This window comes from Leucoraja erinacea, chromosome 15 (assembly GCF_028641065.1).
Source record: "Leucoraja erinacea ecotype New England chromosome 15, Leri_hhj_1, whole genome shotgun sequence".
Taxonomy (NCBI): domain Eukaryota; kingdom Metazoa; phylum Chordata; class Chondrichthyes; order Rajiformes; family Rajidae; genus Leucoraja; species Leucoraja erinaceus.
The window spans coordinates 43,396,141-43,418,605 of NC_073391.1; the positions used below are offsets into that span (position 1 = coordinate 43,396,141).

Sequence of the window (22,465 nt, forward strand, 5' to 3'; positions counted from 1 at the left end):
GGGGCCAGGGAGTGGAAGCAACAATTGATGCATTGTGTGGCCAGTGTCCTCACAGCAGCATCAATTCCACTCTGTGTAGGAAGGAACCGCAGGTGCTGGTTTAAACCGAAGGCAGACACAAAAAACTGGAGTAACTCAGCGGGTCAGGCAGCACCTCTGGAGCAAAGGAAGAGGTGACGCCTCGGGTCGAGACCCTTCTTCACACTGGGTCTCTGAAGGAGAGTCTGTTTTGCAAGGCAGCTTTTTAAAATGTTTTGTCAGTTTCCAAAGTAACTTTTTCAAATCGTCCTTAAGTTCCTGATCAATATGGACGGCACAGTGGCACCTGGCAGAATTGCTGCCTCACAGCGCCAGAGACCCTGGTGTGATCCTGATTATGGGTGCTGTCTGTACGGAGTATGCACTTTTTCTCTGTGACCGGCGTGGGTTTTGCCCCTGTGCTCCGGTTTCCTCCCACAATCTAAAAGACCTGCAGGTTTGTAAGTGTGGCCCTTGTGTGTAGGATAGAACTCGTGCATGGGTGATTGTTGGTCGGCGCGGACTCTGTGGGCCAAAGGGCCTGTTTCCACGCTGTGTCTCTAAGTGAAACTGACACAGAGAGTGTAGGAAGGAACTGCAGATGCTGGGTTTATGCCGAAGATACACACCAAATGCTGCAGTAACTCAGCGGGCTGGTCAGAATCTCTGGAGAAAAAGAATTGGTGACGTTTCAGGTCGAGACCCTTCTACAGATTCTTCGGGTTGAGACCCTTCTTCAGACTGAAGAAGTCTGAAGGGTCTCGACTCGAAACATGGCCTATTCCTTTTCCCCAGAAATGCTGCCCGTCCCGCTGAGCTACTCCAGCATTTTGTGTCCGTCAGCAATTCCACTCTGCATGCGATTTGCATTTTGAGACAAGCTGGATCAGGTTTCATGTTGAAGTCGGCGAGTACAGAAACAGGCCCGACATGTCCAAACCTTCCTGCCGTTTAGTTAGTTTAGAAATGCAGCATGGAAACAGGCCCTTCTGCCCACGAAGTCCATGCAACCACCCATCAGCTGTTCACACTACCTCCATGTTATCACACTTTCTCATCCACTCCCTGCATATTCAGCGCAATGGGACGGAAGCCAATTGGTCTACAAACCGGCATGTCTTTGGAATGTGGGAGGAAAGCAGAATGTGCAAACTCCGTGAAACTAGATAGATTCTTGATTAGGTAGACAAAAGTGCTGGAGAAACTCAGCGGGTGCAGCAGCATCTATGGAGCGAAGGAAATACGCAACGTTTTGGGCCCTACTTCAGACTGATGGGGATTAGTACGTGTGTCGGCGGTTATAGAAACATAGAAAATAGGTGCAGGAGTAGGCCATTCGGCCCTTCGAGCCTGCACCGCCATTCAATATGATCATGGCTGATCATCCAACGCAGTATCCTGTACCTGCCTTCTCTCCATACCCCCTGATCCCTTTAGCCACAAGGGCCACATCTATCTCTCTCTTAAATATAGTCAATGAACTGGCCTCAACTACCTTCTGTGGCAGAGAATTCCAGAGATTCACCACTCTCTGTGTGAAAAACGTTTTTCTCATCTCGGTCCTAAAAGATTTCCCCCTTATCCTTAAACTGTGACCCCTTGTTCTGGACTTCCCCAACATCGGGAACAATCTTCCTGCATCTAGCCTGTCCAACCATATAACCATATAACAATTACAGCACAGGAAACAGGCCATCTCGACCCTTCTGCATAATCTCCCCTAGTCCCATATACCTGCGTCCAAACCCTTAAGAATATTTTCCAATTTATTTTTAAATAAGATCCCCCCTCAGCTCATTCTTCAAAGCTGAGTAAAGAAGTTCCCCCTCATGTTACCCCTAAACTTCAGTCCCTTAAGAAGTTTCTATAAGATCCCCCCTCAATCTTCTAAATTCTAGTGAGTACAAGCTGAGTCTATCCAGTCTATCCAGGAGAAGGAAGGGGAGTGGGGTTAGGAGGGAGAGATAGATTGGCCATGATTGAATGGCGGAGTAGACATGGATGGGCCGAATGGCCTAATTCTGCTCCTGTCACTTATGAACATATTAATAGACACATACCTTTTCTTGGACAAAATCCATTATGTTCTTGAAATCCAGGTCATCGTAGTAATGTTTAATTCCTCGACGAATGTTTTTATTTATAAAGTCTAATGTCTGGGGCAAAAAAAGACTTACAGTTGAACCTTGAAGATATTGATGCAGCTAATAAATCAATCAAATAATCATACAGGTCCACCACCGATTTTCTGACAACTGGTGTTCTAGGGCCTCCTTTTATCAAGACAAAGTTACGAGTGCGCGTTCGAAATCCCGACCCCCCCCCCGGAGGTTCCCCCGAAAATGGGGCGTCAACGCCGGGTGAGGTGGCCGATCTCGACCTCATCGGGACTTCCGCAGCCGATCGGCGGGTCGAATCTGCCTCCTGCGGCCGGGGCTCTGGAACTGCGGCCCGGCCGGAGCCGGCAGATCCGATCCCATAGCCGACTTCCGAGACTGACTTTTGCGGGCCGGTATCTCAGATTCAGATTCAGATTCAGATTCAATTTTAATTGTCATTGTCAGTGTACAGTACAGAGACAACGAAATGCATTTAGCATCTCCCTGGAAGGGCGACATAGCAAACGATTTGAATAAATAATAATAAGTGTCCGGGGGGGGGGGGGTGATTGGCAGTCACCGAGGTACGTTGTTGAGTAGAGTGACAGCCGCCGGGAAGAAGCTGTTCCTCGACCTGCTGGTTCGGCAACGGAGAGACCTGTAGCGCCTCCCGGATGGTAGGAGGGTAAACAGTCCATGGTTGGGGTGAGAGCAGTCCTTGGCGATGCTGAGCGCCCTCCGCAGACAGCGCTTGCTTTGGACAGACTCAATGGAGGGGAGCGTGGAACCGGTGATGCGTTGGGCAATTTTCGCCACCCTCTGCAATGCCTTCCGGTCGGAGACAGAGCAGTTGCCATACCATACTGTGATGCAGTTGGTAAGGATGCTCTCGATGGTGCAGCGGTAGAAGTTCACCAGGATCTGAGGAGACAGATGGACCTTCTTCAGTCTCCTCAGGAAGAAGAGACGCTGATGAGCCTTCTTGATCAGAGTAGAGGTATTGTGGGTCCAAGAGAGGTCATCGGAGATGTTGACCCCCAGGAACCTGAAGCTAGAAACACGTTCCACCTCCGTCCCGTTAATGTGGATGGGGGTGTGCGTGCCGCCTCTGGACTTCCTGAAGTCTACAATGAGCTCCTTGGCCTGCCCGGCGGCCTAGATGGACCGTTCCGGTACCGTTGGACCCCTCTCGGAGGCCGTGACCTCTGTTGGTGCCAGCAAAACGGGTGATCTATAAAGGCTCTGGAACCAAGGGTGCCGGAAAATGAAAGGAACCCGAGAGGTAACCTTTTTAAAAATGGATGAATGGAACGATCTGCCAGAGGACGTAGTTGATGCAGGGACTATCGCAGCATTTTAGACACATTTAGACAGATACATGGATAGGACAGGTAGACAGGGATGTGGGCCAAACGCAAGCAAGTGGGATAGTGTTGGTGGGGCATGTTGGTCGGCGTGGGCAAGTCGGGCCGAAGGGCCTGCTTCCACAGTGTGACTCCACGACTCACAGCAAACCGGGTTCAATCCTGACCTTGGGTGCTGGGGCCTGGGTGTAGTTTGAATGTCCTCCCTGTGAGCATGTGGGCTTTCCCTCGCTGCTCCAGCTTCCAAAGGTGTGGTTAAGGTATAACGAGTAATTAGTGAAATTTTAATTTCTTACCTGAGTCCTGAAGACCAACGCCACGATTCCGCCCATCAATTCAAGTATCAACACGATCGCAAGTGTGTAGAGAAACTGTGTAAAAACAAACCCAAAATACTCACGCTTTACTCCAAACTTATTAAGTACGCAGATATTGTTAGAAATGCAATTGTGGGATCAGGTGACCCCTGCAACTGTGAGCTAGTGCTGCCGCCAGGACAATGGGCCAAGTTAAGAAAGGGTACAAGATGGTGACCCTGTAGATATAATAGATATAGAACCATTTATTGTCACACAACAATGAAATTAAAAGCTGCTACTCAGTGCATAGATAATTTGTACAAAAAACAAGAAATAGAAAACAAAAAACAGAAATAGGTGCACAATTCTGCGGCGCTATATACATATACAGATGGAGTCCGGGGTTGGGCCCTGCAATGTGTGAATTTGAGTTATAATGCTATGCCTGAGTCCATTTGTCCTGGATTTGATGGCGCCTTCCAGAAGTTAAGACTTGCAAGGGACTGTCTTTGATGGCGACTCCTGCTAAACTGGCTCAGTGGGAGGGTAGATATCCATCAGGAGGGGAGAGGGCAACCAATGATCTTCTGTGCTGTCCTAGTTACCCTCTGAAGCCTCTCCCTGTCTGCCATGGTGCAGCTGCCGTACCATGCTGTAATGCAGTATGTCAGCAGGCTCTCGATGGACGAGAGACTGACCACACTAAACTGGCTTAGTGTGGTCAGTCTTGAGTCTTGTATGTTAGTTTAGTTTGGAGATACAGCGTGGAAACAGGCTCTTCGGCCCACCGAGTCCGTGCCGACCTGCCATTCATGGTCCTGGCCATGGAGGAGGACTGGCCGAACTTTGTGCCTTCCACCACAGTGAAGAATACTGTGGCGGATGTTTGTGTCGAATCTTATTGTGCATTGTGTGTTCTTTTTAAGTGTATCGCTGCTGGCAAATTCATTTCACTGCACTTTCGGGTTTGTGTGACAAATAAAATTGACTTTGATCCCCGCACATTAACACCATCCAACACACACTAGGAACAATTTACACATACACCAAGCCCATGAACCTACATAGCTGTACGTGTCTGGAGAGTGGGAGGAAACCGATGATCTCAGAGAAAACTTACGCAGGTCACGGGGAGATCATACAAACTCCGTACAGACAGCACCCGTAGTCGGGATCAAACCCGAGTCTCCGGCCGCTGTAAGGCAGCAACTCTACCGCTGCGCCACCGGTTTCGCCCCGTCCGACTTTACTGATTTCACATTTTACCAGTCACAATTTCACTGAAGTCAATTAGCCTACAAACCAGAGATAGACACAAAAAGCTGCAGTAACTCAGCGGGCCAGACAGCATCTCCAGAGAAAACATAGAAACATGGAAAATAGGTGCAGGAGTAGGCCATTCGGCCCTTCGAGCCTGCACCGCCATTCAATATGATCATGGCTGATCATCCAACTCAGTACCCTGTACCTGCCTTCTCTCCATACCCCCTGATCCCTTTAGCCACAAGGGCCACATCTAACTCTTAAATATAGCCAATGAACTGGCCTCAAGTACCTTCTGTGGCAGAGAATTCCACAGATTCACCACTCTCTCTGTAAAAAATAATTTTCTCATCTCGGTCCTAAAAGACTTCCCTCTTATCCTTAAACTGTGACCCCTTGTTCTGGACTTCCCCAACATCGGGAACAATCCTCCTGCATCTAGCCTGTCCAACCCCTTAAGAATTTTGTACGTTTCTATAAGATCCCCCCTCAATCTTCTAAATTCTAGCGAGTACAAGCCGAGTCTATCCAGTCTTTCTTCATATGAAAGTCCTGCCATCCCAGGAATCAGTCTGGTGAACCTTCTCTGTACTCCCTCTATAGCAAGAATGTCTTTCCTCAGATTAGGAGACCAAAACTGTACACAATACTCTAGGTGTGGTCTCACCAAGACCCTGTACAACTGCAGTAGAAGGCGCAGGTTACTCCTGCTTTTTTATGTGTCCATCTTCAGTTTAAACTAGCATCAGCAGTTCATTTCTGCACATTTCGTAACCTACAAACCTGTGCGTCTTTGGAGTGTGGGAGGAACCCAGAGCACCTGGAGAAAGCCTGCGCAGGTCAAGGGGCGAACGTGCAAACTCCGTACAGACAGCACCCATAGTCAGGATCAAACCCGAGTCTCTGGCGCTGTAAGGCAGCAACTCTACCGCCGCGCCACCGTGCCGCCCCATGCTTAGTACAATTGTGCCCAATGTATAGCAAGATTTTCACTGGACTGTGTGAAAAACAAAAGTCACTGTACTTAGGTACATATGACGATACAGTCCATGAATGTAATTAGATTACACTTGTAAAACCCTGTCGATCCTTAACCTGGAAAGGTAATTTTCCATATTCACACAAACCAGGAAAGTAATACAGCAAAAGTATCAAAGTTTGCATTTTATTATAGATCAATGTACGCGAGGATCTATAACAAGATGATGGCGCAGTGGTAGAATTGCTGCATCACAGCACTTACAGCGCCAGAGACCTGGGTTCGACCCCGACTATGGGTGCTGTCTGTATGTAATATGTACGTTCTCCCCGTGACCTGCATGGGTTTTTTCCCGAGATCTTCGGTTTCCTCCCACACTCCAAAGACGTTCAGCTTTGTAGGTTAATTAGTTTGGTATAAATGTAAAATTGTCCCTAGTGGGTGTAGAAGAGAAACATAGAAAATAGGTGCAGGAGGAGGCCATTCGGCCCTTCGAGCCAGCACCGCCATACATTGTGATCATGGCTGATCGTCCCCTATCAATAACCCGTGCCTGCCTTCTCCCCATATCCCTTGACTCTACTAGCCCCTAGAGCTCTACCTAACTCTCTCATAAATCCATCCAGTGTCTTGGCCTCCACCGCCCTCTGTGGCAGGGAATTCCATAAATTCACAACTCTCTGGGTGAAAAAGTTTTTTCCTCACCTCAAGTCTTAAATGACCTCCCCTTTATTCTAAGACTGTGGCCCCTGGTTCTGGACTCGCCCAACATTGGGAACATTTCTCCTGCATCTAGCATTTCCAGTCCTTTTATAATTTTATATGTTTCTATAAGATCTCTCCTCATCCTTCTAAACTCCAGTGAATACAAGCGATTTCCATAAATCTTTAATAGTCTAGATAGTGCTGGTGTGCGGGGGGGTCGCCGGTCGGTACGGACTCGGTGGGCCGAAGGGCCTGTTTCCGCGCTGTATCTCTAAATTAAACTAAGCGATTTGTGAACAACTGATAATAAGGTGGTACTTCATTAAAAAGCTAAAATAGAAGCGATTGTGGTTCTTGTTGGACAAGGAGAGCGGGGAATTCAGCATGTATTTTGCACGTTTGGCTGATAAGGGGGCCACTTCTGGACAACTAACAATAATCAGTGATTGTATTTCAAGAACTGATCCACTAATGCAATCAACCTTCCATTTTACAATCACAAAAAGATTTCCTGTGAAACCTTGTTCCCCAGGCTGAGCAAATAATGTACTTTATGTTATCACACAACAAGATAACGACTGACATCAGATGAACATTCGGGAAAGGCAATTACTGGCTTTGAGGTGCAGCACATGTTTATAACCTTAGGCTTCACAGCGATTATTTCTATGTAGTTTCACAGATACGCTTGTAAAGCGACTTTGAGTCCCTGAAAAGCGCTATATAACTTCAATTTATTATTATTATTACCCTTCTTCAGACTCATGCTTGAATTAGATTCTGAAGAAGTGTCTCAACCCAAAACGTCACCAATTCCTTCACCCATAGATGCTGCCTCACCCGCTGAGTTTCTCCAGCATTTTTATCTACCATGCAATTTGTAGAATGTATTTTTGCATTATTTATTTCTTTAGAAATTAGTCCATTTCCAAACAAATGAACCAACTGCGTTCAAACTACAATAGAGTCATTACATTATATTGTGGCGGTCCCTACAATATTATATTTTATCATTTATTTTTCTTTAGCCAGCATTTTTATCTACCTCCGATTTTTCCCAGCATCTGCAGTTCCTTCTTAAACATTCTACAAATTGCATCATCACATTTTCACATTCATTGTAGCTTCAAGCACTTTGTTGAAGACTTGGAAAGGACGAGCAGAAGTTAACACCCAGTTATACAGAGGGAGTATCTCACCACTCTGAGAAGGCACAGGTTATCTCGGAGAGAGGCCAGGACACCAATGAATGACACCACGAACATCAGGATGCCAAGGATGATCAAGATGATAGCAGGGGCCAGAAAGGCACCTTGAAGTGTTTTGTATTTCTGTCTTTCAACCTCTGCATAGATCCCGATGCAGAGGATTAATCCTCCAATCACCTGCGGGGGGAAAAAACAGAAAACATAAACCAGTTCAAAACGTCAAAAGTTCAATTCTGCCCTTGTAAGAGATCAGAGAGTTTAGAGTTTAGTGCTAACCAGTCAGCGGAAAGACTATATATGATTACAATCGAACCGCCCGCAGTGTTTTTTTATAGATATTTTCAAGGCGGAGATTGACAGGTTCTCGTTTGCAAGGTCACAAGTTATAGGAGTAGAATTAGGCCATTCGGCCCATCAAGTCCACTCTGCCATTCAATCATGGCTGATCTCTGCCACCTAATCTAATTTTCCTGCCTTCTCCCCATAACGTCTGAAGAAGGGTTTCGACGCTGAAACGTCATCCATTCCTTCTCTCCAGAGATGCAGCCTGTCCCACTGAGTTACTCCAGCTTTTTGTTTCAATCTTCGGAGAACAGTGAATGGCTGGGCAGCATGGTGGCGCAACCTTACAGCATCAGACACCAGAGTGCTGTCTGTACGGAGTTTGCACGTTCTCCCCACGACCCACGAGGGTTTTCTCCGAGATCTTCGGTTTCCTCCCACCCTCCAAAGACGTACGGGTTTGTAGGTTCATTGGCTTGGTATAAATGTAAATTGTCTCTGGTGTGTGTAGCGTAGTGTTGGTGTGCGGGGATCGCTAGTCGGTGCGGACCCAGTGGGCCGAAGGGCCTGTTTCCGCGCTGCATCTCTAAACTAAACAGAGAATGACCGGCGTGTGTGTGGTCCTTGACTGTAATCATGTGTAGTCTTTTCTTTGACTGGATAACATGCAAACAAAACCTTTTCACAGTACCTTGGTACATACGGCAATAGTACATTAAACTGAGTTTATTTAAACTGAGTAAATTAAACGGAATATAATAATACCTTGATGTTAGGTTACCGAGAAGCAATGCAGGTTCTCATTGTGTCACCCGAGTCCATTGAGTATAGACGTTGGGAGGTCATGTTGCAGTTGTATAAAATATTGATGAGAATGCATTTAGAGTATTGTGTTCGGCTCTGGGCACCATGTTGTAGGAAAGATGTTGTCAAGCTGGAAAGGGTACGGAGAAGATTCACGAGGATGTTGCCAGGACTGGAGGATGTGAGCTATAGGGAGAGGTTGAACAGGCAGGGACTCTATTCCTGGGAGTGCAGGAGGATGAGGGGGTGATCTTATAGAGGTGTATAATATCATGAGAGGAATAGATCGGGTAGATGCACAAGAGTCTCTTGCCCAGAGTAGGATAATCGAGGACCAGAGGACATAGGTTTAAGGTGAAGGGGAAAAGATTTGATAGGATTCTGAGGGGTAAATTTTTCACACAAAGGGTGGTGGGAGTATGGAACGAGCTGCCAGAAGAGGTAGTTGAGGAAGGGACTATCCCAACGTTTAGGAAACAGTTAGTTACATGGATAGGACAGGTTTGGAGGGAAATGGGCCAAACCCGGGCAGGTGGGACTAGTGTAGCTGGGACATGTTGGGTGTGGGCAAGTCAGGCCAAAGGGCCGGTTTCCACCCTGTATCACTCTATGACTCTAAACCCTGTTAATCTGAAGGTGGAGTACATCAAATAAAGAGATCCACTGGATAAATGTTAATAATCACGTCATACCTCTGTGTAATGACAATTTAAAAATATATATTATTATAGAAACCAGGGCGTGTAGGGTGTAGTTACAATACTATAATGCTAGATAAGAACTGGATAAGAGATTTGGAAATATAGTTTGGTAAAAGGCCAATTCACAACGCTGGAGACACAAGGAATCGCAGATGCTGGAATCTTGAGCAAAATACGAAGTGCTGGAGGAACTCAGCAGGTCATGCAGCATCCGTGGTGGGATCAGCCCGACCCAAATCGTCACCTGTCCATTCCTTCCACAGATGTTGCCTGACCTGCTGAGTTCCTCCAGCACTTTGTGTTTCAATTTACAACCATCTGCATTCCGGTGAAGCTTCCAAAAATGGAAGTAAAAAACAACTCCAAAACAGACTCTACCATTCAAAGACCAAAATCGAACAAGATCTTCCCAAACGCCTCTCCTATTTGTGATAAATGTCACCTCCAAGGAGCAAATATAACCCATTCCTTCACTTCCTTTTTATAAAGTTACAAAACGTCTGGAGGGGAATATTTGATATCTTCTCCTTCAAATTAAATTGGGACCAGATATAAAACTGATCACATTAGGAATGTCAGAGGCCTGCTCTAAGCTAACGATATTTCAAAGATGTTTCCTCAATTACGGCCTAATAACGGCGAAAAAACTAATACTCAAATTTTGGAAAAAGACAACAGTCCCCACAGTGAAGATGCGGATTGCAGATATGTCTGAGAAACGACATTTAGAAAACATTAGGCTTGTCTTGCCGGAAAAGGCAGATTAATATCTCAAGGCATGGTTGAGATTTAAACCCGATGCTAGGGATGGGGGGGGGGGGGGGGGGGGGGGGGGGGGTTATATCTCCATCTTCTCTTTTCTTATTTATTTTATTTTCTCTTGCATTTCTTTGGTAGTTTAGGGGTCTTTTTCTTGCCTTCTCTTATTTTACTTCCCTTTCTTCATTCTCTTCTTTTTCTCCTTTTATTTCCCTTTTTTTTAAATGTAGGTTTCAATGAGAAAAATGAAGCTGCACAATAATTGTATAACTGTTATGTTGATTGCCTTATCCCTGTACAATTGCTTCTAATAAAATTAATTTAAAAAAAAAACAAACACCCAAACGGAATTTTAAGGTGTTTTTTTTTTTAAAACAGGCGGGGCAGCACGGTGGCGCAGCGGTAGAGTTGATAGAAACATAGAAATTAGGTGCAGGAGTAGGCCATTCGGCCCTTCGAGCCTGCACCACCATTCAATATGATCATGGCTGATCATCCAACTCAGTATCCCGTACCTGCCTTCCCTCCGTACCCCCTGATCCCCTTAGCCACAAGGGCCACATCTAACTCCCTCTTAAATATAGCCAATGAACTGGCCTCAACTACCCTCTGTGGCAGAGAGTTCCAGAGATTCACCACTCTCTGTGTGAAAAAAGTTATTTTCATCTCGGTTTTAAAGGATTTCCTCCTTATCCTTAAGCTGTGACCCCTTGTCCTGGACTTCCCTAACATCGGGAACAATCTTCCTGCATCTAGCCTGTCCAACCCCTTAAGAATTTTGTAAGTGATCAGACGCCTTTTGATGCCTTAAAGCGCTTGAGACCCAGGGTTCAGATTCAGATTCAACTTTAATTGTCACTGTCAGTGTACAGTACAGAGACAACGAAATGCAGTTGGATCCTGACTGTGGGTGCTCTTTGTACAGAGTCTGTACCTTCTCTCTGTGACCGCGTGGGTTTCCGCCAGGTGCACCGGTTTCCTCCCACATCCCAAAGACGTGCGTGTTTGAAGGTTAAATTGCTTCTGTAAGTTGCTCCCTAGTGCGTGGAGAGTGGATGCGAAAAATGGAGAACTGGGGACTAGTGTGAACGGGTGATCAATGGCCATTACTTGCAATGTTTAGCTGCATCTCCAAACTAAGCTAAACATTGCAAGTAATTCCTAGTAAACTCTTAACGATCCAGCAGTTAGTATCCTGTTTACCTTTGGCGTTGACAAGAAAATAATGGGCGGAATATTGCAACGGCAGGTTAGTAAACTTGTGCAAGAATGCAATCCCTTCTTGAGCAAGACTGCTTGGGGAAAAAAGTTCAGCAGATTCAAATAGTCACGGGCTAACGTGATGCGTCTGATCACTGACCCACAAGCTCCTTGGTGAAATGTGCAGGAATAAAACTTCAGACTGAGTGAAGAAGGGTTGCGGCCCGAAACGTTGCCTATTCCCTTCGCTCCATAGATGCTGCTGCACCCGCTGAGTTTCTCCAGTTGTTTATGTACCTTGGACCTTGACTTTTGTTGGCGAGGGTGTGGAGTTACAGAACAATCAACTGTTGCTGCAACTTTGCAGAGCGCGCTTACAGTTCCAGGAACAGGTCTGATCATGTGCAGGAAGGAACTGCAGATGCTGGTTTAAACCGAAGGTGGACACGAAATGCTGGATTAACTCAGCGGGACAGGCAGCATCTCTGGAGAGAAGGAATGGGTGACGTTTCGGGGTCGAGACCCTTCTTCAGACTGATGACCATAATCAACACCTGAGTACGACACGCTGGCACAGGAGATGAAAGCCCATTGACGTGGATTTTTTCAAAGGTTAGGGAGGGAGTTTTTAGTAAAATTATTTTGATTTATTCATAACCTTGTCAAATCCCTGAGCTTCACCCACCCATTCCTTCTCTCCGGAGATGCTGCCTGGCCCGCTGAGTTACTCCAGCTTTTTGTGTCGAACGACAGGTTTGATCGTGTTGTTTAAAGAGGGATTTACATGCGTTGGAGGTAGTTCAGAAAAAAGGTTGACGAGATTAACTCCTGGGATGAAAGGGTAGAGTCTCAGAATCATACTGCATGGAAAAAGGCCCTTCGACCCAAATTGTCCCTGCTGATCAAGATGCCCCTTCTAAACTATGCCTATTTGCCAGCGTTTGGTCCATCTATTTATCTATTTATTATATAAAAGTCTATGGCTGCCGCCTGCCGTCCGTCCGTCTGGCTGCCGCCTGCCTTTCTTCCTTTTGATTCGTTGACGGCTGCTCCTTCCTATCAGCTTCCAACACACTTCAAAACAAAGTTGCAAGGCAGGAACACTCTGAACTTTTCACTGCTGCAGCAGGCAGGGGAGGTGCAATTGGAATTTTTTTTTAATCCACTGCTGAGGGAGGCAGGGGAGTGCTGGAATCTTACATTTGGGAACGGCTTCAGTTCCGTTGGAGGAGACGGGTGCATGGTGGAATATTGGGTTGGGGGATCACACCATTGGGGGAGCAGACCCAACGGGTCTGCACTTGGTCTAGTATCCCTCTAAACCTTTCCTACCCGTCCTTGTACCTGACCAAGTGTCTGTTAAATGTTGTTATTCTACCACCTCTGGCAGCTCTGTAAAAAGATCACCTCTATAACAATCATCCCTCGGCCTCCTGCGCTCCAAGGAATAAAGTCCTAGCTTGTCCAACCTCTCCCTGCAGCTCAGGCCCTCGTGTCCTGGCAACATCCTCCTAATGAAGCAGGGTTGCGGCCCGAAACGTTGCCTATTTCCTTCGCTCCACAGATGCTGCCGCACCCGCTGAGTTTCACCAGCATTTTTGTCTACCTCCTAATAATGCCCCTGTCCCACTTAGGAAACCTGAACGGAAACCTTTGGAGACTTTGCGCCCCACCCAAGGTTTCCGCGCGGTTCTCGGAGGTTCCCGTGGTTTTTAATCAGTCTCCCTACCTGCTTCCACTACCTGCAACCTCCGGCAACCACCTGCAACCTCCGGGAACCACACGGAAACCTTGGGTGGGGCGCAAAGTCTCCAGAGGTTTCCGTTCAGGTTTCCTAAGTGGGACGGGGGCATAATTTAGAAACATAGAAACATAGAAATTAGGTGCAGGAGTAGGCCATTCGGCCCTTCGAGCCTGCACCGCCATTCAATATAATCATGGCTGATCATCCAACTCAGTATCCCGTACCTGCCTTCTCTCCATACCCCCCGATTCCCTTAGCCACAAGGGCCACATCTAACTCCCTCTTAAATATAGCCAATGAACTGGCCTCAACTACCCTCTGTGGCAGAGAGTTCCAGAGATTCACCACTCTCTGTGTGAAAAAAGTTCTTCTCATCTCGGTTTTAAAGGATTTCCCCCTTATCCTTAAGCTGTGACCCTTTGTCCTGGACTTCCCTAACATCGGGAACAATCTTCCTGCATCTAGCCTGTCCAACCCCTTAAGAATGTTGTAAGTTTCTATAAGATCCCCTCTCAATCTCCTAAATTCTAGAGAGTATAAACCAAGTCTATCCAGTCTTTGGTAAATTTCATTTACCAAGCCCAGCCGCTCCATTCTCTCAGCATATGACAGTCCCGCCGTCACCAAAAAAGATTTAGAGGGATATGGGCCCGACATGGGAAGGAGGGACATCTTGGTCAGCATGGACAAGTGGGTGGAAGGGCTTGTTTCTGTGCTGTATGACTCTATGACAAGCTGATTGAGTGGCTGTGAATAATACAGACGGAGTACATAACAAAACTCCAATGATGTTCTGACTGACTATTTTGAAATAGAGTCATAGAGTGATACAGTGTGGGAACAGGCCCTTCGGCCCTCCTTGCCCACACCGGCCAACATGTCCCAGCTATACTAGTCCCACCCGCCAGCATTTGGCCCACATCCCTCCAAACCTGTCCTATCCATGTACCTGTCTAACTGCTTCTTAAATGTTAGGATAGTCCCAGCCTCAACTACCTCCTCTGGCAGCTTGTTCCACACACCCACCACCATCAGGGGTTATGGGAAGAAGGCAGGAGAATGGGGTTAGGAGGGAGAGATAGATCAGCCATGATTGAATGGTGGAGTAGACTTGATGGGCCGAATGACCTAATTCTATTCCTATTACCTATGACCTTATGACTCTCTGTGTCAAATTGTGATTCCTATTAAATCTTCTGCCTGTCTGTGGAATTCTCTGCCTCAGAGGGCGGTGGAGGCAGGTTCTCTGGATACTTTCAAGAGAGAGCTAGAAAGGGCTCTTAAAAATAGCGGAGTCAGGGGATATGGGGAGAAGGCAGCAACGGGGTATTGATTGGGGATGATCAGCCAAGATCATATTGAATGGCTCGAAGGGCCGAATGGCCTACTCCCGCACCTATTGTCTATTGTCTTCACCTTAAACCTGTGTCCTCTGGTCCACGATTCACCTACTCTGGGGCAAGAGACTCTGTGCATCTACCCGATCTATTCCTCCCATGATCTTATACGCCTCTATAAGATCACCCCTCATCCTCCTGCGCTCCAGGGAATAGAGTCCCAGCCTACTCAGCCTCTGCCTATAGCTCAGACCCTCTAGTCCCGGCAACATCCTCGAAATCTACATGGCTTTGGCCCATCTTGTTCTGTTGGTGCTAATTTCTGTTACCTCACACTCCCCTTGAATAAACTTGATCCCAGCTTCCCATTGTCCCTTTAAACTTCCCCGATTCTGTTTCCAACATTCCCTTTGGTTGTTCATTGATTAAAAGGGAAGTCAAATCGGACTGGATAGAAGATGGCAGATGGAGTTGAGCGGCACAGCGGTAGAGTTGCTGCCTCACAGCGCCAGGGACCCAGGTTCGTTCCTGACCACGGGTGATAATCTGTACGGAGTTTGTAGGTTCTCCCCGTGACCGCGTGGGTTTTCCCCAGTGGCTCCGGCCTCCTCCCACACGCCAACAAATGCGGGTTTGCAAGATAATTGGCTTTGGTAAATTTACCAGAACACGGATGCAAAATTCTCTTCCACTTGTAGGAGAGTCTGGGACTAGAGGTCGTAGCCTCAGAATTAAAGGACGTTCTTTTCGGAAGGAGATGAGGAGAAATTAGTCACAGGGTGGCGAATCTGTGGAATTCTTTGCCAAAGAAGGCTGTGGAGGCCAAGTCAGTGGCTATTCTAAAGGCAGAGATAGATAGATTCTTGATCAGTATGGGTGTCAGAGGTTATGGGGAGTAGGCAGGGGAATGGGGCCGAATGGCCTAATTCTACTGCTATCACTTATGACCTCTTGACAAGTCTAAAGAAAAATGCTCTATACTCCATGTGTAACATCTGAAAAAAAGCAAATTGAAAGTGTGCTGTAGTGTTAATTGGATCAACATCCAGCAGTCCAGAAACCTGCCCCAGAGTCTCACACACGTCGCACTATTTTGAAATGAATATTATTTAGATTTGACAGAAAATCGCCTGGAGACAGCTTACAGAACTGTTTACGTTAACACTGTGCAGATGTTAAGGCTTTGCATGGATCCAGTCCAGCCAGATACAGTAGTCGGACTACTCAGCGTGTAGTTTAGTTTAGAGATACAGCACGGGTCCGTGGTCGACCAGCGATCAGTTTCTTCCCACAACCACAAAGACGTGCAGGTTTGTAGGTCAACTGGCTTTCTGTAAATTGCCCCCAGTGTGTAGGATAGTGCCAGTGTGCAGGTGAGGGCGGGTTGGCACGGAGGCGGAGGGCCGAAGGGCCTGTTTCCACGCTGCATCTCAAAATAATCAACTCAACAATTTATCGGCATCCGCAGTTCCAGCAATTGCGCACACGAGCACTATCCTACACACTAGGGACAATTTACAATCTTTACCCAAGCCAATAAGCCTACAAACCCGAACGTCTTTGGAGTATGGGGGGGAAACCGGGGCACCTGGAGAAAACCCACACAGGTCACGGGGAGAACGTATAAACCCCGGACTGACAGACACCCATAGTCAGGATTGAACCCGGATCTCTGGCGCTGTGAGGCAGCAACGGTACAGCTGCACCACCGCATTCTACATCCATTCAGTGTTAGAACGAGTTTGTGGTACAACGTCCAGAATTATATTCTCACAAGGGTCTGTATCTCTAAAGTTTTGAATCGGTATTACTCTGCAGAAGGATTCCAAGGGTTCCAACCCAAAATGTCACCTCTCCATGTTCCCCAGAGCTCCTGAGGGCTTCTATTCTCTGGAATTTCGAAGGATGAGCGGGAATCTAATAGAAACATATACAATTCTTAAGGGATTGAACAGGCTAGATGCAGACAAAATGTTCCCCCATGTTGGGGGAGTCCAGAACCAGGGGTCACAGTTTAAGAATAAGGGGTAGACCATTTAGGACCGAGATGAGGAAAAACATTTTCACGCAGAGAGTTGTGAATCTGTGGAATTCTCTGCCACAGAAGGAAGCCAATTCGCTGGATGTTTTCAAGAGAGAGTTAGATATAGCTCTTGTGGCTAACGGAATCAAGGGATATGGGGAGAAAGCAGGAACAGGGCACTGATTTTGGATGATCAGCCATGATTATGTTGCATGGCAGTGCTGGCTTGAAGGGCTGAATTGCCTATGTTTCTAAGTTGCTACGACCTGCTGAGTTACTGCAGCACTTTGTGTTCTTTTGTGAAAGACTGTTAATTTACTAATCTGCCGACATTTAGGTTTAGTTTTAGAAATACAACACAGAAACAGGTGCCTTCAGCCCACTGGGCCTCCACCGACCAGCAATCCCCGCACATTAACACTACACACACTAGGAACAATTTGTTACATTTACCAAGCCAAATTAACCTACAAACATGCACGTCTTTGGAGTGTGGGAGGAAACCGAAGATCTCGGAGAAAACCCACGCAGGTCACGAGGAGAACGTGCAAACTCCGTACAGACAGCACCTGTAACGGGGATCGAACCCCGGGTCTCCGGCAGCAACTCTGCCGCTGCGCCACCGTGCCGCCCTCATGTATCGCAGTTCATTTTTACACTGAGCGATCTGCACATTTTAATAATTGCGCTGAATCTTCTCAACAAAACCTGTTGCCCCACTACACAGCCGCACCTCTCTCCTGCTGCTGGATTACTTCATGTCATTAGTCTCCCGGGTGACAAGTTCTAAAGCGACAAGCTTAGACAGCAGGTTAACGGCACATCATTTATCTGGAGTGGCTGTAAATCGAGGGGGAGCTCGGAGAAGAACAACGAAACAGCGAGCGCATCAATTGCGGAAATCGCCGTTTGACCTTGGACTTTATATAGAAACGGGCCCTTCGGCCCATCAAGTCCGCGCCGGTCCGCGATCACCCCGTACACCAGCACTATCCAACACACACCGGGGACAATGTACAATATTTACTGAGAAACCCTGCACGCCTTTGGAGCGTGGGAGGAAACCGGAGCATCAGGAGGAAAGCCCACGTGGTCACGGGGAGAACGTGCGAACTCTGTACCGACAGCACCCGTGGTCAGCATCGAACCCAGATCTCTGGGGCTGAAAGGCAGCAGCTCTACCGCCGCGCCACCGTGCCGCAAAACGTCAACAAGTGTGGTTGCGCTGGGTCTCAAGTCAAGTCAAGGCACTTCTATTTCTACAGCATAATTAAAAAACAACTCTCGTTGGCCAAAGTGCTTTATATTGGTGGAGGTACTAACGTTACACAACAGTGGTTCATAGATTAAGCACATACATAAATACATACATGCTCCGACACGCAATTCTAACTCGCCCTCGGGGTGTCAGGATTGGATGCGGGATAACGCAGAACAAAGTGTGAACGGGAGATCACTGATCACCGTGGACTCAGTGGGCCAAAGGGGCCCGTTTCCACGCTGTGTCCCCCGAGAACATGGATACGCACCGTTTCAGGTCAAGACTCTTCTTTGGAACCAAGCGTCTGCAGTTGCTTGCGTCTACACTTCAAACCAAACTGTCTGCCCGAATGCAGTCTTTTAAATGCTGTGATAATATCAGAAGGTCATAAAGTTATGAGTGATAGTAGAATTAGGCCATTCGGCCCATCATGTCTACTCCGCCACTCAACCACGGCTGATCTCCCTCTCCCTCCTAACCCCATTCTCCTGCCTTCTCCTCATAACCCTTGACACCCGCACTAATCAAGAATCCATCTATCTCTGCCTTAAAAATATCCACTGACTTGGCCTCCACAGCCTTCTGCGGCAAAGAATTCCACAGATTCACCACCTTCTGACTAAAGAAATTCCTCCTCATCTCCTTCCTAAAGGAACATCCATTAATTCTGAGGCTATGACCTCTGGTCCTAGATTCTCCCATTAGTGGAAACATCCTCTCCACATCCACTCTATCCAAGCCTTTCACAATTCAGTAAGTTTCAATGAGGTCCCCCCCCCCTCTCATTCTTCTAGAGGTAGCACAGGCCCAGTGCCGTCAAACACTCATCATATGCTAACCCGCTCATTCCCGGGAGCATTCTTGTAAACCTCGTCAGGATCCTCTCCAGAGCCTGCACATCCTTCCTCAGATTATGGTGCCCAGAATTGCTCACAATGTTCCAACTGCGGCCTGACCAGCGCCTGATGGACCTTGTCTTTGTATACAAGTCCTCTTGAATGCCTGCCACCATCCCCTTTGGCAGTTCATTCCACGTGTCCACCACCTTCTGTGTGAGAAAAAGGACTCCGCTATCTCTCCTTGTAACTGCAGCCCTCCAATGCAGGCAGCATCCTCGGTGAATGTGGAGAGGATGTTTCCACTGGTGGGAGAGTCCAGGACCTGAGGCCATAGCCTCAGAATTAGAAGGACGTACCTTTTAGAAAAAAGATTAGAAGGATTTTCTTTAGCCTGAGGAGCAGTGAATCTGTGGAATTCATTGCTGCAGATGGCTGTGTAGGCGTAGTCAATGGGTGTTTTTAAGGCTATTACAACAATTGGACAGGTACATGGATAGGACAGGATTAGAGGGATATGTCCCAAAGACAGGCAGGTGGGACTAGTGTCGATGGGACATGTTGGTCCGGTGTGGGTACGTTGGGCTGAAGAGCTTGTTTCCACGTCGTTTCACTCTGTGGCTCATTCAGCTACAAACCTCAGTGTTTACGAAGGAACTGCAGATGCCGGGAAAATCGAAGGTACACAAAAATGCTGGAGAAACTCAGCGGGTACAGCAGCATCTATGGAGCGAAGGAAATAGGCAACGTTTCGGGCACGAAACGTTGCCTATTTCCTTCGCTCCATAGATGCTGCTGCACCCGCTGAGTTTCTCCAGCATTTTTGTGTGCCTTCAGCTTCAAACCTTCCTGTTTCCCCACACACCACCTTCCCCTTGGCAGTAGCAACTCCACTGACTGCTGCCCCCTGACTCTCTTGAATTTCTGGCACGTCGCTGGTGTCTTCCGCTGTATTTGGCGAAAATCAGCTCCTTCAGCAGCTAATTAGCAAACGCTGCTGATCCCGTTATACATTACGCCATTTGATGCATGTGAATTTCACTTTGGCCTTCCCAACCAAAGCAAAATGACATCCATATAAACACAAAACTTTCACGAGGATTCAATCGGATAAGCAAAGTTAAACAAGTGTCTGAACAGCATACCAACGTCCCGTTAAAAGCCTTTCGAATGCATAATCAACAGAGAAATGATTTAAGTCTGCAGGATCGCCATTTATCTGACCAAAGAATGTCCTGTAACTATATCTTCACAACAAATTGAACGAATGTTGCCTGGGTTTCAGCAACTAAGTTACAGAGAAAGGTTGAACAAGTTAGGTCTTTATTCTTTGGAGCGCAGGAGGTTAAGGGGGGACTTGATGGAGGTCTTTAAAATGATGAGAGGGATAGACAGAGTTGACGTGGATAAGCTTTTCCCATTGAGAGTAGGGAAGATTCAAACTAGAGGACATGATGTGAATTAAGGGACAGAAGTTTAGGGGTAACATGAGGGGGAACTTCTTTACTCAGCTGTGTGGAATGAGCTTCCAGTGGAAGTGGTGGAGGCAGGTTCGATTTTATCATTTAAAAATAAATTGGATAGGTATATGGACGGGAAAGGAATGGAGGGTTATGGTCTGAGCGCAGGTATATGGGACTAGGGGAGAATAAGTGTTCGGCACGGACTAGAAGGGCCGAGATGGCCCGTTTCCGTGCTGTAATTGTTATATGGTTACATGGTTAAATCCCTGGTCATCACAGCTTCTCCCCTCTCCCATGTCAGAAGGTTAGGGTGGCATGGCGGCGCAGTGGTAGAGTTGCTGCCTCACGGCGCCACGGACCCGGGTTCGATCCTGACTGCGAGCATTCTCTGCGTGGAGTTTGTACGTTCTCCCTGTGGGTTTTCTCCGGGTGCTCCGGTTTTCTCCCACTTTCCAAAGACTTGCAGGTTGGCAGGTTTAGGCCCCCTGTTCCACTTGGGAAACCTGAACGGAAACCTCTGGAGACTTTGCGCCCCTCCCGGAGGTCTCCCTACCCGCTTCCATTACCTGCAACCTCCGGCAACCACCTGCAACCTCCGGCAACCACCTGCAACCTCCGGGAACCGCACAGAAACCTTGTGTGGGGCGCAAAGTCTCCAGAGGTTTCCGTTCAGGTTTCCCAAGTGGGACAGGGGCATAACTGGCATCCGGAAATTGCCCCTGGTGTGTCGGATGGTGCTAGTGTACAGGTGATGGCGGGTGGGACGAAGGGCCTCTTTCCACGCTGTACCTCTCTACTAATCAACTCACCAATGTGTCAGCATCCAGAGCCAAGGAGGTCGTTCCAACAAATTGCATACACTAGCACTACCCTACACACTAGGGACAATTTACAATCTTTACCAGAGCCCACCGAGTCGATGGCGACCAGTGATCCCGACACATTAACACTATCCTACACACTAGGGACAACTTACAATTTTAACGGAGCCAATTATAAACTACAAACCTGAACGTCTTCGGAGCGTGGGATGAAACCGGAGCTCCTGGAGAGAATCCACACAGTCACAGGGGGAACATACAAACTCTGTACAGAGGATCGCACCCAGGTCCCTGGCGCTGTAAAGGCCCTGTCCCACGGTACGAGCTCATTCCAAGAGCTCTCCCGAGTTTGCCCCGATTCGAACTCGTAGATTTGCGGTAATGGCCGCTCGTCGGTACTCGGGGCTCTCGTGGACATTTTTCAACACGTTGAAAAATCGTCACGAGTCTTCCCGAGTACCTGCCGTTAGCGAGTCTTCCCGAGTACCTGCCGTTAGCGTTACGAGCCGCTAAGAGACGTCCCCGAGCTCCGACGTACCCGCTACGTACATACAGAGAGAGTGGTGAATCTCTGGAACTCTCTGCCACAGAGGGTAGTTGAGGCCAGTTCATTGGCTATATTTAAGAGGGAGTTAGATGTGGCCCTTGTGGCTAAGCGGATCAGGGGGTATGGAGAGAAGGCAGGTACGGGATACTGAGTTGGATGATCAGCCATGATCATATTGAATGGCGGTGCAGGCTCGAAGGGCCGAATGGCCTACTCCTGCACCTATTTTCTATGTTTCTATACACCGTGCTTACCACGAGTTTGATTTTTTTTTTTTTAACTTGGAAGAGCTCTTGGAATGAACTCGTACCGTGGGACAGGGCTTTAAGGCAACAACTCTACCGCTGCACCACTCTGTGTCTTTAAAAAATAAAAAAAGCATCTGCAGTTCCTTGTGTCTATAGAGTAGCTGGACGTTTGCACTACTCCAGCCCATTGTGCTCTATGCAAGATTCCAGCTTCTGCAGTTCCTTGTGTCTGTAAAGTATCTGGAAGTGAATGCAAATCTACTCAAGAAAACAAAACGTGGATGTTACTGAAGAACATTTTGGTCCAATTTCTGTGCCAATGTGTTGCTTACAACCTCTGTACCTTGCAGGGTTTTTTTTCCATTGGTCGGTCAACAATCACTTCCAGATACTTTGCAGCCACACGGAACTGGCAGATGCAGGAATCTTGCGTAGAACACACTGACCTGGCGTAGCGCATGCCCAGATACCTGGCATCGCATTTAAAACAAACCTGCAATGGCG

At 47.4% G+C, this 22,465-nt stretch overlaps 1 protein-coding gene across 1 annotated transcript in view; it reads right to left on the reverse strand.

The window, feature by feature from the left end:
• The window catches only part of tspan15 (tetraspanin 15), a 41,582-nt gene that overhangs the window by 14,720 nt on the left and 4,397 nt on the right, over window positions 1-22,465 (reverse strand). The window contains exons 2-4 of the mRNA XM_055647301.1: window positions 7,927-8,112; window positions 3,778-3,852; window positions 2,079-2,174 (exon numbers count right to left, since the gene is read on the reverse strand). Coding sequence (XP_055503276.1) covers window positions 2,079-2,174; window positions 3,778-3,852; window positions 7,927-8,112 — 357 coding nt within the window. The remainder of the gene's footprint in view (window positions 1-2,078; window positions 2,175-3,777; window positions 3,853-7,926; window positions 8,113-22,465) is intronic.